At 37.0% G+C, this 15,501-nt stretch overlaps 1 protein-coding gene across 1 annotated transcript; it reads right to left on the bottom strand.

Annotated features, from left to right (window-relative positions):
- Positions 1-12,709, bottom strand: LOC112575695. The gene is made up of 7 exons (XM_025257673.1): positions 12,690-12,709; positions 10,058-10,197; positions 7,680-7,808; positions 2,987-3,193; positions 2,132-2,237; positions 706-763; positions 1-84 (listed from the first exon to the last, which is right to left on the bottom strand). Exons 2-7 carry the CDS (start codon positions 10,194-10,196, stop codon positions 1-3), a joined length of 723 nt encoding a protein of 240 aa, XP_025113458.1. The 5' UTR covers position 10,197; positions 12,690-12,709.
- Between the last annotated feature and the right edge of the window lie 2,792 nt (positions 12,710-15,501).

Here is a 15,501-nt window from a genome sequence, read left to right as displayed (position 1 = left end):
TTAAAATAGCTCAGCGCTACGTGAGCTGGAGTGGCCGCTTTCCTTCACTGCGTCCCGAGCACGCGTGAGCGGTGTCCTTTTATACTGAAAATAGAGTTCACAATATCTTATGGCCAATAGGTAAGCTGTATGCCTCATTAGTTTAAACAACATCTATATTCTGGTGTTATCTTTGTTTATGTTTTCATGCTGTTACAAAGATTTAATGTTTATGCAATATTTTACAAAAAGGATAATATACTTGAATACTATTCTGGTTTCCTAAACTAAAATTAAGATGAAAATAATAATAATATTTTCTTGCAATACCTAAGTGAAACTTTTTGAGAACATTATTTTTATATATATAATGTGAAATTATTTTTTTTTATTTTCCTCACTCTCCTCGCAGCTAAAGAAAAACAAAGCGGTGAACAGTCGTTGCAATGGCACAAGTCCTTTTTTTTTACTGAAAAATACCCTACCAGCAACAGTACTTTCTTCACGTAAACAAAATTGAAAATTGGCTACATTATAACAGTTAAAAGTCATTGCAATTCATGATATAAGAAGATTTAGATACAAATAAACTTGATGTAACTTCTCGGAAACCTGTGTAAGAATCAGTAATCCACGTGCGTTCCTAAAGAAGCTCAACTGTTTTACGCGTTCGAGCATCTTAGCTTTTACTATTATAATATTCTAATAGTTAATGATCATGATTACCTCCCTAGACATCCTTTGCTTCCTCTTCGGAGATGATGGTTGTGTGCGGGTTATTTTACTGCAAAAAAATAAAAGCAGCATGATGACCTTTTGGTCCACAATCAAGACCTTTATCACTTGCTTTATGAATGATGTCTTTCTCGTTTGATGACTATTTTGTTTAAGCTGCACGTGTCTACATGTATTTTATTTTTGTCATTATATTTGTCGCGATATATAAGTTTATTATAATATATTCATTTATTCATTTATCTCTTTTCTTTCATGTAGACGACTTCGGTTGTGCCTAAATGTGTTTAGTGCTTTTATACAAATTTATTTTAAAGTTTATACAGAGAAAAGCAAAATGGAATGGGATACTATATGTGCAAAGTAAAAGAGACATCAGGTGCGATATTTTGAAGATCATTTGTGAAAAAAAGTCAGTCAAGGTGAATGTACATGCTGTCGCTATGCAGTATAACAATGATGTATAGTTTACTGTTTAGTTTATGTTTTTTTCGCTGAAAAGCAATGCCTATCTTTGCACTGATATACTGATCACAAATTTCGTTAACATTTTGTGTGGGACCACTGTACCAAAAGCACTCAAAGTGACTATGTCATTGTTTAGTTTGGGATGTTTCAGTACCTTTCTAATTATTACAATTTATTTTTCGTAATTTATTTAAGGAAATATTTTGACTAAGTACACAAAATGTTCCTGTTTATATAAGAACTCTAAATGTCTTATTCTTGTATAACTCAAGCGAGATTAACTGCACCCATGTATATTTAGACAATAGAGAGTTCAAGCATTAAATAATTTTGTTTTACATGCCACGTTGTGCAGCTTCATGCATATTAAACTTACAGTAAATTATTGACTCACCAGCCTAAAATATGGAATCGCATGACTATGTTAATCATTACACAGTTTATCACGCTTCCCATTAAACGAAAGGGAGATAAAAAATAGAAATAATGCATTTCAAACCTACGACCTTTTCACTAATGCGATGAAATGTCGTATATTGTAGCCCATCTTTGATAAACTAACATGTGTGTGTCACAGATTGTGACATAAGGATAAAACAAATCACAGTGATGGTGGCTGAGCCCACCTGGTGAAGACAAGTGTGACTGTGGAAGATATATATAAATATAGATTTATGGAATATTAGCCTCAGTAACTGTTGATAGAGTGAAAGCAGTTATGTGTAAAACTGTACACTTCATTATTTTTAAGTTAATCATAAAAACAAAGAACTTTCTCCTAGGACTGAGTTTAGAATTAAAGAGCATTAATAAGTAATAATAATAATATATCTTAGTAATAGGGATTGACTGATGTATGTTTATTAAGAAATTATTTTCAACATGTATTGTGAATTTTTTAAAGTCATTAAATATATACATGAATCCACGCTTGGTAAGACTCACTTACCCTTTTCTCCACAGTACAAAAAGAATGGCGGCTACTAAGACTATCAACACCAGCAGTGGAATAACAACCGCTGCAGCTACACCTGCGGAAGAGTCGTCGTGTGGATCTGAAAATCAAAACACAAATTAAAAGAAAACCTGTGATGAACATACAGTGTGTAGACTTTTTATATTTTCACGTGTTATCTCGACAACCGCACCTCTTGTGAAAATGTAAGTAGAACAAATCTCTACATCATAATCGCAAAACTTGCTTTCCGCCTGCTTGACCATTGCAATGTGGCATCGTCTATACTGTTACAAAATTTATGCAAACAATTTGTCCATTGCTTAAGTAATTAGCTCATTGTGTTATACAGAGAGCACAGGTAGGAAGGTTAAAGGTCTACACAAATACTTTCTGCTGAGCTATTGGAAGTTACTTTCTATCTTTCAATGAAAACGATTTTAGTTTGTTTTAAAATTTTGTTGAAACAGTTTACATGGAAAACAAAACGTTAATACTCAGGATAAAGAGTAGCACTCACTTCAGTGCGGTTTTTTAAATCGTAAACAAAATAGGCTTATGTTTATTATGCTATTAATTGGTACCTTAAAACAAGTTAAATGTCAATATTATAAACTGATAAATGACTAGTCGATTTAAGAGACGATTTGGAATTGAAATGTAAAAGTAACATGATATAAAGAATAATTATTGTAGAATTAGTAAATGAATTGCACTCATCACGTGCAGTAAATAGTGTACTATCTATACATCACTTCTGGGTACTACCGTGCTCTCTTCAGGTGGTTGATAGAAAGTGAGTCGAGTTTGTAAAGAAGAGAAAGTAGAGTGAGATGTGTTGATGTCTACCTCCTGGCATGACGACAAAATCACAGTGCGTGAAGCCGCCGTCATCAGAGCCTTGCAGACGACAAGCGTATTGTCCGGTGTGAGCAGGTGTGGCTTGTGATAACCTGATGATCACGTGATCTGTGACTGTTTTGTTGACGTCGAACCCTGTGGCTGTGGTACACTCCAGTTCGCCGTTTGTCCAGGTGCAACTTGCAACATTAGAGCCTGAAATGATGGCAAAATGTCCTTTGGTTTAATGCTTTAAATGTAGTTTGCAAGTATTTGTGTGTGAGAGTGGGTGTGACGTTTTAAAAAGATTTGACAAGTTGTGGTTGTGTGCGGAGCTTGAGATCACGATTACACACCGAGTTTAGTCTTGTTCAAAATCAAAAAAAAAGATTGACAACAATTAACACATAAAATGTTAGAATTAATAAACTTAAGGTTTGATAAATATGAGGAGCAAGGTTTCACGCTTCATAAATGACAGTGTCTCGCGACGAGGGATTTGTGCCAGACAAAACTCTAACATAGCACTTGCTATCCCTAACTACAGCCGCACAAGAAGAGGTAAGTCTTTTGTCAACAAAATGGGATGATAGTATAATGTAAATGATTGTGTAACTGTAAATATCTGCGGAGGAAAGGCAGTGAAGACTTTTAGGGCTTGATCACAAGACACTAATAATAATGAGCTTTGACAATCTTTCTCAAACTGATGATGTGGACATCAGAAAAGAATAAAACAACAACAAAGCCAAAAAAGGAGAAAAAGAACAGATGTCTCTGCCAGACCTACTCCAAAAGATAGATCTTTGCCCTTTCTACAAAACAGTAGCAGTAACAGTAACTTTTCCGATAACTCCGAAAAGTACAATCTTCCTTTTTCTATTTCTGAACTACAACAGGCCCTTCAAAAGTGCAAAGACTCTGCACAAGGCCCAGACAACATTTCTTATCAACTGCTTACTCATCTTCCACAGGTATCTCTCCTCCTTCTCGACATTGTTAACTTTATTTGGGTATCCGGCTGTTTCCCTCCCTTGTGGAGAGAGGCAGTTGTGGTACCCATCTCAAAACCTGGAAAGCTCCCCTCTGATCCAAACTCTTACCGCCCTATCGCTCTCACTAGTTGTCTGTGCAAAACTCTTGAAAGCATGGTGAATACTCGACTTACCTGGCACCTCGAATCTGAAGGTCTCCTCTACAACCTGCAGTGTGGCTTTAGAAAACGCCGCAGCACCCTGGACCACTTGGTCCGTTTTGAAACCTTTGTCAGGGATGTCGGCCAAGAGCATGTATTCGGGGTGTTTTTTGATTTGGAGCTCTGCTGGACCTCCATGCCCTTGGCTTCCGGGGTCGTATGCCACTCTTCATAAAAAAGTTTTCTCTCACATCGCCTCTTTCAAGTAAGAGTGGGGTCTATCTTATCTGATCCTCCGGAACAGGAAATGGTCGTCCCTCAGGGCAGCATTCTTTCTCCAACTCTTTTCAATATAAAAATCGACTCTATCTTGAAACATGTTTGTCCAGGTTTGGAGGCCTCGTTATATGTAGATGACTGCTCTCTGCATTCGAGGCCGCTCCCTACCATGCCTCGAAAGTCGGGTGCAACTATGCGTAAATGCTGTACAAAGGTGGGTGACAGAAAACGGTTAAAATTTTTCTCATACGAAGTCAGTATGCATTCACTTTTGCAAAATGAGAGGTATCTTTTCAAACCCATCTATTTCTGTCAACGCACGTACTCAAGTGGTCCAGGAAGTAAATTCCTTGGGTCATCTTTGACCGTAAACTGTCCTTTCTATCTCATATTAAATCTCTACGCCTTTGATGCCAAAAAGCTTGGGACATTCTTAGAGTAGTTGGCCATGTCAGCTGGGGGGGGGGGGGCGGACCGCACGGTCCTGCTGCGTCTCTACCGTTCCCTGGTCCGCTCCAAACTAGACTATGGATCCATCATCTATGGCTCTGCTCGAGAGCCCTACCTCAAAATTCTCGATCCTATTCATCACCAAGGGCTCCGCATCTGTTTGAATGCCTTCCGCACCACTCCTGTACAAAGTTTGTACGCAGAAGCTGGTGAGCCTCCACTTTCTCTCCGTCGTTTGAAACTCATGCTATCCTGTGTCTGTCGTTTAAAAGCTCATCCTGGAAACCCTGCGTATCGTGCTGTCTTCAGACCTCAGCGTGCTGCCCTGTATGCCATTCCTACCAAGGAGCAAAAGCCTCTATCACTCTGAGTAGCACCTCACCTACAAGCTGCCGGAGTAGATATTAATCAGGTAGAACCTCTTTCTCATTAACAGCCCCTCCTTGGACCCTTCAGGTTCCAGAGATCCGTTTTGATCTCACAGCTTTTAAAAAGGAAACACTAGTGACCCCATATATCTCCAACACTATTATGAACTAATTTCTGACTATCCTGAATTATGCCTTGTGTTTACAGATGGCTCCAAAATCCCAAGTAGTGGTCCAGTCACGGCGGCAGCAGTTCCATCCTGTGATCCGCAACGGGCTGCTTCAGTCCGACTGGCAGACGAATGTTCTATTTTCACAGCAGAACTCCATGCCATCTTGCTTGCCTGGCAGCATGCTCACCGCTCTTCGGAGCACAAGTTTTTGATTATTTCAGACTCTTTTTCTGCACTCCAAGCTCTCCTCTCAAATGATTCTGAACACCCCCTTGTGGTACAGATTCAGCGAAACAAGGACATTGTTTTATTTGGGCTCCTGGCCATGCTGTATCGCAGGCAATGTTAGAGCAGACCAGGCTGCAAGCTTCATGTCAGTCCCTGTAAAATACAGTCACTATCTCATCAAACTTCAAACCTTTATTTCAGCTTACATTCAGTCCTTATGCAACGCACTGGACACTCTAGGCCAAAACAAGTTATTTGCCACCCTTCCCTGCCTTTTCCGACCCTACCTTCTGTCACCTTTCAGGAGGAAGAGGTAGTTCTTACAAGATTAAGGACAGACACACCTATGCAAGCAAGACCCTCTTGCTAGGTGAACCGCCACCTGTTTTGTCCCTGATGTAGCGGAAATTTTAATCTTTTACAGTTTCTGATTATCTGTCCGAAGCTTCAGACCACCCGTTATCAGTTTTTTACAGAGAAGTTTATATTTTCCTTATTTAGATCCGTCCATCGGCAGCAATCTTTTCTTTTTTAAAGCAGATAGGAATTTACATCAAATATAAACAATAGGGTTTCACCAACCCTTTTTATACTTTATTCACCTCTTTACATCTTTTACTTACTATGTTGGTTCTTTACAAAATATCATATTTATATGACGTGGGAAGACTAATCCCTAATCCTTTAAAGTCAGAACTACCTTTTGCCGCGATATAGCCATAGTTGCTCGCACCGCATAAAACACAAACAAACAAACAAAAACAAACAAACAAACAAGCTGAGCAGTAACTGCAGAAGGCACTATTCTTTGCAGTGCATTGAATATTTATCTTTGTTTATTGCAGTTGTTCTATTTAATTTTAATACTTCAACGTAAATTTTACTTTATTTGTGTTAATTTGAACACCAATTGTATATTGATTAGAAAATAAAGCGTTTTATATATATATATTTAGTTTGAATACACGTACAAGGGTCTTTCAAGCAAATTAAATTCTGAAACTACGTTAAGTTAGATATGATAACTAGTAAAAGAAATTAATTATATATAGTTAAGTAATTAAAAACGCCTGATTTGAAATGTTAAAAATCCAGCTAAAATATTAGCATATAAAACGACTTTCTCGCATGATTATTTTCATTCTTTTTTAATAATTCAAACTTTTTTTTGTTAACTCGGTACGATACACTTTACAGAAGATCTCGTCAGTACGTCTTTATAATCATCTGCAACAGGCATTTAGCTGACACATTTTTTGCAGTACAATTCCTTCCCGTCTTTGGTCGCATTCGTCCATGTAAAGTTTGCATCACACGTACCTGTAGACATCTTGCCACATGTCGTGGATCTTAAACTCTCTCATTTCCTCATTTCACCTCCATTCTTCAAAATCTTTTTGGAGAACATTATGCAAGATCACTGTACTACCATCAAAGAGGATCTACTAAATATACTTATATTTCAAACCTGCTTGCTAACATGAATCTTTTAGCGAGCAGCACCACAGATTTCACCAATAAATTTGACGAACAGTAACAAACGCATATTCATATGAAGAGCAGGACTGACAAGAACATGTTATGGTTATTGGAAACTTCAAAACGGATATATAGGAATGGAGAAGGCATCTAAAAGGTAAACAGCCATGTGTACTCGGATAAACGTTTTTCAAAGATAGAAGATGTACAAACGCATATCCGGTTAATGATAATTGGCAACAGTGGCAATGGCTACGATTGACATCTGAAGTAGCCATAGCATCGTTTACTTCAAAGTCATAGTATCAATCCTAATTTATCTGCTAAACGTTACGGAAAGAAGATCCAGGCATTCGAGAACAAGTTATTGAATAGATTCTGGATTCTTGAAAAATAAAAGTAAATCCAGTGATTGAGTACAAGCCTAGTTTTGCAACACTTTGTAGGACAACAGAAACCCCGTCAAGCGGGGTAAACTGTCGATCGTTCGTTATCTGACTGATACTCTTTCGAAAACCGTCATCGAAGGTGCCTTGGAAAAAGGTTCATGTCAAGGTAACCAGAGGAAGAGCTAGTTTATTAAAGTTTACCTTTGCCATCAGGACGGACCACTTCGAAGTTGTCTTTAGTAACACTGATATCGGAGCTGAAGACGCATGTCAATGCTGCAGGTTCATTCTCCTTGACACTTGAAATGTTGCAGCTTGCTTTCGTTTTCGCTGTAAAATCAGAGAAAACACATTTGTGTGATCGCGGTTTACAGTAAATTTGAAGGAAGCCAAAGTCTACTATGGGTAAAAGCTGTACAAAGTACTATGTTAACCTCACACTACAGATGGTTGCAAGATAATTTTTCATAGCTGCATTTCTTATTTGAAGTAAAGTAAGACTATCGAGATCAGGATATTCTAACCCTATAACTACCTTCTGTCCTTTTCTGTCTTCCCTCTCTGTTTTCTCTGTATTTATCTATTATTTAATTTTTATCGACTGTTCAGTGGAGATATATTTTAGTATTTTTAATTCAAAGGGTGCTTCCATTAAAACATTTCTCCACTTCGATAAAGATTTTTCTATCTTGTTGTAATGATATCATCGACAATGGAGACATTTGACGTTGGTATAATTGTCAAGAAAGCAGACATATATTTTTATATTTAGTATTTTAGAACACTAAAAATACTTACTTCGATCTAAAAAGCAACAAAAAAACTTTAATACTAGATTAACAAACTTGGCTTTACAGTTTAGATACTACATGCCTAAAAAAATAATAATAAAAATAAAATAATAATGATAATAATTTAAAAAAAATAAAAAATGCAAAATTTGTAAAGCACACACTCACACTCCTAAGGAGCAAGCGCTTATCGCTTAAGAACAAGAACGAAACATGGACAGGAAAACAAACAAATAACATATGAACTGTACAAAAATAAACAACCATACTAAACGAAGAATAAAATCAAATACAGACAACACAAAGATCAACCAAATAACAATAACAAGAGCTGAGAGTAACCATGACATTGCAAGAGGAATGGTGTGAAAAAGGACTAGCATTATGGGAAAGGTTGTTAGGAATAATGATTACTGAAGAAGTGCGTTTTTAGTTTTTTTACGCAAATCACCACAACTATGCCTAATTATGTCTCTGTTAGTACAGTGCTATGTACTATGTTTATTGAAATTTGTAAAACCTTTTTTTTCTACAATAGCCAATGACGAAAGGAATGATTAGCTCCTCTTTTAAACTCTTTTTTTCTCATTCCTCTTTGTTTCCTTTTCCTGTTTGGTTTATAATGATTTCTTGGGTATACGTATGTTGATCTTCAATTCAATTCAATTTAACTTTATTATCTCACGCGGAGAAATTACAAGACGTGGTAAAACAACTGGCTTATAATAAAAACTTATAATAAAAACTTAATAACAACTAAATTCCACTCAAACTATCATCTCACACAAACACATACAGTCCATGTAAATAACCCAACTAAATAAGAAACATCACTAAAAGTCTATTCACAAAAACACACCCCACACCCACACACTCACAAATCCTTACATTTATAATTAAAGTTTGTGAGAGGGCCTATAAAAACAGAATGAATTAAAATGCAACAGGCTACGGGCAACTTAGTGTATAATAACAGATGGATGAGACGCAAAACTAATTCTAAATACAGCAGTCTTATGTTAGTTTTGTAAAACTAAGCAATATGTCATTCACATAATTTCGTCAATGTAGCCATAAATTTACAAAAATGTTTCAGAAGTGTTTCTTCCTTGATTATTTTTACAAATTCTAATTCTTTGAAGGGCAAAGAAGCAGTCATACCAAAGTGCTTCATTAATGCAGAAGAACATTAGTATATTACTAACAGGAGTGCCCGGCGTCTATCATTTTACATTACGTCCTCTGACCTGTTGTCAGCGCCAGACTCACGTGCACCAGGCCTACCCTGGGTACATTAGGGGCGAGAGACGATGATGGGCTTTGTAATAAAGAGGAAATTCAAAACTACAAAGATTAACCCGTCTCCCGTGCTTACCCTACGGTTTTGTTTTAGGTATTGTCCGGACTTTGACAGTGTTAAAGACTTTAAAGAAAATGTATTTTTTTCTTTCTTTTAAAAATAAGACTAATAATTTAGGAAATGGAAAACAAACATGGAGCAGCATACACAAGCTGATAATAATCATTGACGTGCTCTTTATTTAAGAAAAAAATCTTGACAGATGGTATGAGATATCAGTCATGTGCACCACACAAATACACAACCTGACTGAGAAGATTACAAATAAATATCTTCATTTTTTGTCTCTTAAACAAAACATGATTTCTGTGTATTATAGTCAATGACATTACTATGCATTTTACAAATAATTATTTTACAATAACTACTAGGCAATTATAAATATGCTAATACGGGAGAAAATTTACTAAAATAAGAAAATTACTGACCTTGTGCTAAAGCTCTTGAATTCAATGAGATTTGAAAACTCAAGAGTAACGTAGACATAATGAGACGAAGCGGAAATGACGTGCTAGAGGTATAAAAGTCACGTGATCTTCCACCTCCTTCCATTGTATAGGATGTCATTCTGAAATAGTGGCATTAAATGTATGTGGACAACATCAAGTGTTCTTAGAGATATACAGAAGTGGACAAAGGACGAATTAAGGCAAACGTGAAGAGGTCAACTGCTCACTTGATTTATGATCTTCTGACAGCTGTTGTACTTGCACACTTAAACCTCATTAACTTATTTACTTTTGTAATTAAAAAAAAATAAGTATAGTATAAAATAAAAGATCAACCTTGCATAATTTAATTACGTGAATTTTTAATGTGTTACATTTTACAGTTCGTGCTCATTCAGTCGGGGTAGGTTACATTTGCGCACTTAACTTCTACTGACTTCCTTGTCGATACACAAAGTGGTGAAAATAGTGATTGAAGCTACATTAGCAGACAAACTTCTGTTGTTATTATAGTAATAAACTCAAAACTCACCTCACGAGTCTAAAAAAATGACTGAAGCTGAAACAAATTGTGTGCAGAAGACTTCTTGCTGTTTTTCTTTTCGAAAACTACTGAGGTGCTTCTTTAGTTTTTGAGAAACTCGCCATGACGTAGATTTGCCTAGAACCTATTTTAGCACAGCGTTTCTTGTTTCACTTTGATATTCGAGTTTCAACATTTTTATGTAGGTTGAGGTGACTGAAGTAAGCAGACACCGATCATACAAAAAAGTAAAACGCAATATAGTGCTGAATATATATTTCATTAAGACATCCAACCATCTGCTACAAGCTTGATCACAAGTGTTACCACATGAAATGGTGAAGGTGACTTATAGCCACTATGTCCGATGGCAAATATCAAAGTAGTAATGCCTCACTTGATCATTTACTAGCTTTGTTTATATTAGACATTGATAACGTAATGACAGCTACAAAAAGTTCTTTAATAGATATACTAATCAGTTTGTATTTTTTCTTTGTGATTTTAATAATAGTGATCTCAATACCGAACTGGTCTTCCGGTATCAACATGTTCTACTCTAGAGAATTGGTTTTTGTACAAATGTTATAGCTCTCTCTCTTTCTCTTTCTCTTTCTCTCTCTCTCTCGTTCAAATGCGTTTTCACGCATATTCAGGCTTCCCTTGGGGAGATCTGAGATTGGTTCATCGTATCCTAAGACAATCACAAAACGTGACAAATGTTCAACCAAAAGCTTTAGAGATTAAGTTGTGGGGGAATAGCAAGACCGAGCACTGCGAAGTTGTTTAGACAATATAGCAGTTGTTTGTGACAGATTCTGAGTTGACAATGAAGTTTACAGAAATAGGGGGGAAAGCCTAAATACACTTCAGGGAAAAAATGAGTTATGGAGTTAAAAACAATCAAACTGTTTGACAGCAAGTAGCTGTGGATCAGTACAGACCTTCAACCTCGCATTGTTGTCACCAAACACGCATTTGTTCAGGGTGTTATGGTAAAGGTAAGAGATTAGAACAAAGAATTTCGAAAAAACAAGGCTGAAGAAGACTGAGTATAATAAAATTATGTGAATGAAATTAAATAGAGGCAGTGCAAGTGATACCTGGATGGAACTATACGAAGTAATGGGTCACAAGACAAAGAGCAAATTGAATGTGCTGTTGTAGGCCTCGCTAATGACTTAAGTCTTATGGCAGGTTTGAATGATATGACTTTTATGAGGAAGAAACATTAGTTTTTACTGTCATCATGTGATATTTTAGTGAACGAGAATGACGAAAATCTTGTCACTCCATAGTGATCCCTTTAAAGCTCCCAGGATGGACGAGCGTTCAGCTCATGCTAATGGTCACACGGTTGGTGAATTCTTTCCGAAGCAATGGAAGATATTAATAATTATTCTTTGAAGAAAAGGTTATCTGTGTAAAGAAAATTGGGTTCGCTACTCCTGGTAATTGTTTTTACTTGAAATCCTTTGACAGTGTGTGTATCACCTGTGTAGCTGGCCGGCTCCCACCTTTAATTCGGTACCACGTGGACTGTGTCACCTTCGAATGTCTTTTTTTTTCACTTGAGGATGGCGATCCCATGAGAAACATTAGAGAACTGTCTTCTATCAACCATATACCACTGCTACGTACTGTAGGGCTGGCAAGCGGAAGAAATCTCTCATCATGCTACTGAGTGCTTGAGTTGCAATTGATAGAACAGCATTTGGAAATTAATTGGAACGTTAATAATCAGCGTGAGGCGGATTATCTTGCAGAATTGTGAAAATCTTTAATTATTCTTTCACTTCCCAGAAACATGATGAAGTACAAGCATAACCACTTCATTTTGTGATTAATAGAAATAAGTGAAGTGTAAAATAAAAGATCAACCACTGCTATATTTTAATTACGTAAGTTTTTAAGATCTTCTTAAGTTTTCCAGTATCTAGCTCATTCAGTCGGGGTGGGCTCATTTGCGCTCTGCACTTCTACTGACTTCCATGTTCGATACACAAAAGTGGTGAAAATAGCGACATTGAAAGCTACATTAGCAAGAGAAACTTCTGTTGTTATTATAATAATAAACTCAAAACTCACCTCACGAGCCTAAAAATTGACGGCAGCTAAACAAGTTGTGTGGAGAATACTTCTTCGTTTTTTTCTTTTCGAAAATTACTTTTTCTTCTGAGGTGCTTCTTCAGTTTTTGAGAAACTCGCCATGTTGTGCATTTGCGTAGAACTTGTATTTAGGGCCGTTTCTTGTTTCATTATGCTCGGGATTATCGAGTTTCAACACTCTTTAATAGTTAGGTTGAGAAGATGACTGGGAAGATAGCAAACAACGATCACATACTACACAATATCTTAGACTGGTATATAAATTCATTAAGACACTCACACACTGATCTGCCACAAGCTAGACAACGAGGAGACGGGAATTACTATATGAAATGGTGAAGGTGACTTATAGCCAGTATGTACGATGGCAAACATTAAAGTATTACATGCCTCCACATTGATCCTTCACCACTTTGTTTTATATTCCCCTAGCTCTGTAGAGAATGAAAGCCGCTGTTTCAGGGCGAAATGGAAAACTCCGGGACAAAAAACATCTTATTTCAATAGCTATGAAACGGATTCAGCAAACTTACCAAAGTGGAACTATCTGGTGCAGCATATGACATGGTAATTTATCTGTAAGACGGTGTTAGTTTAGTAGATTGGACCCCCGTTAAATAATACTTTTTAGTGAGTATTTTGAACAGAGGCTATAGTTGCCGCCAAATACCTGGTCGTAGACAGACGCCCGCTCCATTTCTAACACAATGACAAAGCTAGACATTGATAAGCTAATGACAGTTACAATAAGGTCTTGAATAGATATACTTATCAGTCTGTATTTTTTCTCTGTGACTTTAAAAATTATGATCTCAATAATGAATTCGTCTTCCTGTATCAACCGGATAGCTGCCCTGCTGGAGGGATTTATGTTGTTGTACATTGTTATAGCTCTTTTTACAGTTGTTTGTGACAGATCCTGTGATGACAATGAAATTATAGAAATTGAGAATGCATAAATCCACTTAAGGGAAAAATGAGTTATGGAGTTAAAAACGATCAAACTGTTCGACAGCAAGTAGCCATTAATTTGTACAGACCTTAAAACCTCACATTGTTGTCACCAAACAGGCGTTTGTTCAGGGTGTTATGGCAAGGTAAGAGATTAGAACAAAGAATATGGATGAAAAACAAGGCTGAAGAAGACTGAATATAATAACATTAGTAAGTAATGGGTCACAAGACAAAGAGCAAATTGAATGTGCTGTTGTAGGCCTCGCTAATGACTTAAGTCTTATGGCAGGTTTGAATGATATGACTTTTCTTGGGAATAAAAATTAGTCTGGTTTTTACTGTCATCATGTGATATTTTAGTGAACGTGAACTATGTAACATCTTGTCTTTCCACAAATAATCTATTTAAAGTTCCCAGGCCGGACGAGCGCTCAGCTCATCATAATCGTCACACGTTTGGTGAATTCTTTCCGAAGCAACAGAAATTATTCTAGTGTTAAAAAAAATTCCATATCAAAGAACTCAATGACTTTAAACAATTTGATTTGCCTCCTATCCTTGTTAAGTGTAGAAGGAACGTAGTGTGTAATCAATTAATTGATGCTATAGTTCAGTAGCTTATAGGTCACTAAATTTTGCAAGTTAATCATTCAAACACATCTCCTATAGCAGTGGTTCTTAACCGTGGTTCGATTATACCCTAGGGCAGGGGTGGGCAATTAATTTTCCCAAGGGGCCGGATGAGAAACTGGGATGGTTCTAGAGGGCCGGACTAACATAGTTAACTCAGTTTTATCCAATACTGTATATATAGTAATATATATTGGTGGGCGGCCAGAGAGAGGGCGGGACGGTCAGGCAGACAGGAGGCGGGCCGGATCCGGCCCGCGGCGCGTTGTTTCGGCGTTTGCCAGGTACTGCCCTGGGGGTTCGAGTGAGTCGGTCTCGGAGAGGTTCGGCGTGAGCTCCCATCAAGGAAAACTCCGTCACACCACAACCATCCAAGCACTATCAAACTCTTATCCTTTGTTCGAACAAAGCACACCTATCAACACCAACTTGATTAAAACAAAGACCGGCCGGCCATCCCTGTATGGCGCGGCACGTCTCAGGCTGTTGACACTGACAGCCGCAGTAATTGGTGTCTTTTATCCTCCCCCTTCCAATTACTTTTTCATGCACGGTTCATTTGTGTACCAATAAAAAAACATATACCTATGTCTTGAATTTGGAAAAAAAATCTTATTTGATTTATCACTAAAAAAGGGTTCGGCGAATGTGCATTTGAAACTGGGGGTTCGGATCCATAAAAAAGGTTAAAAACCACTGTTCTAGAGCTTTAGTTAGTATAGTAAAAGAACCAAAAGAGGGCGTCAGTTTTAGAGTAAACAGAAATTAGTGAACCCAACAAGCTGTCAAAGACTCACAAAAAATAAAATTATGAGTGTATGTAGGCAAATTTATATATATATATACAGCTTTTACCTTGATAAGGAAAATAAAGTTTTCTTTCAAAGTTTATTAATAAGTATTCCAAAAAAACTAACTCTAATTTAAGCAATAATAACTGAGGATAGAGTGTACTACCTGTATCTCAAGGTGTGGAGTGGTGAGAGACAGAAGTCAGTTCGAGACTTTCTGAGGTCCTGAGGAAAGTAACACGTCAGCGCAGTTTGTGAATTTATTTTGACGGATGGAATCTCGCAGAGTGATCTCGAGTCTGAAATCACACAACTCTGTTCATCACCATACCTGTTAGTATAATTCCTTGGAAAACATCTGAAATAAGGTATTGGTTTTGATTGTATTTCGTCGAGATGCATTAAGCTCATACCTC

The sequence above is a fragment of the Pomacea canaliculata genome, linkage group LG11, assembly GCF_003073045.1.
Source record: "Pomacea canaliculata isolate SZHN2017 linkage group LG11, ASM307304v1, whole genome shotgun sequence".
Lineage (NCBI taxonomy): Eukaryota > Metazoa > Mollusca > Gastropoda > Architaenioglossa > Ampullariidae > Pomacea > Pomacea canaliculata.
This window is presented reverse-complemented; position numbering and strand designations above follow the sequence as displayed.

What these genes read in the sequence shown, in the direction of transcription:
- LOC112575695 (XM_025257673.1), bottom strand. Translation starts at nt 10,196, where the DNA reads ATGACATCCTATACAATGGAAGGAGGTGGAAGATCACGTGACTTTTAT. An exon ending in TTTTGTCGTCATGCCAGGAG is followed by an intron (nt 2,238 to 2,986) that starts GTAGACATCAAC and finishes TTTGATTTTCAG; the next exon opens with ATCCACACGACGACTCTTCC. An exon ending in AGCAAAGGATGTCTAGGGAG is followed by an intron (nt 85 to 705) that starts GTAATCATGATC and finishes CTCTATTTTCAG; the next exon opens with TATAAAAGGACACCGCTCAC.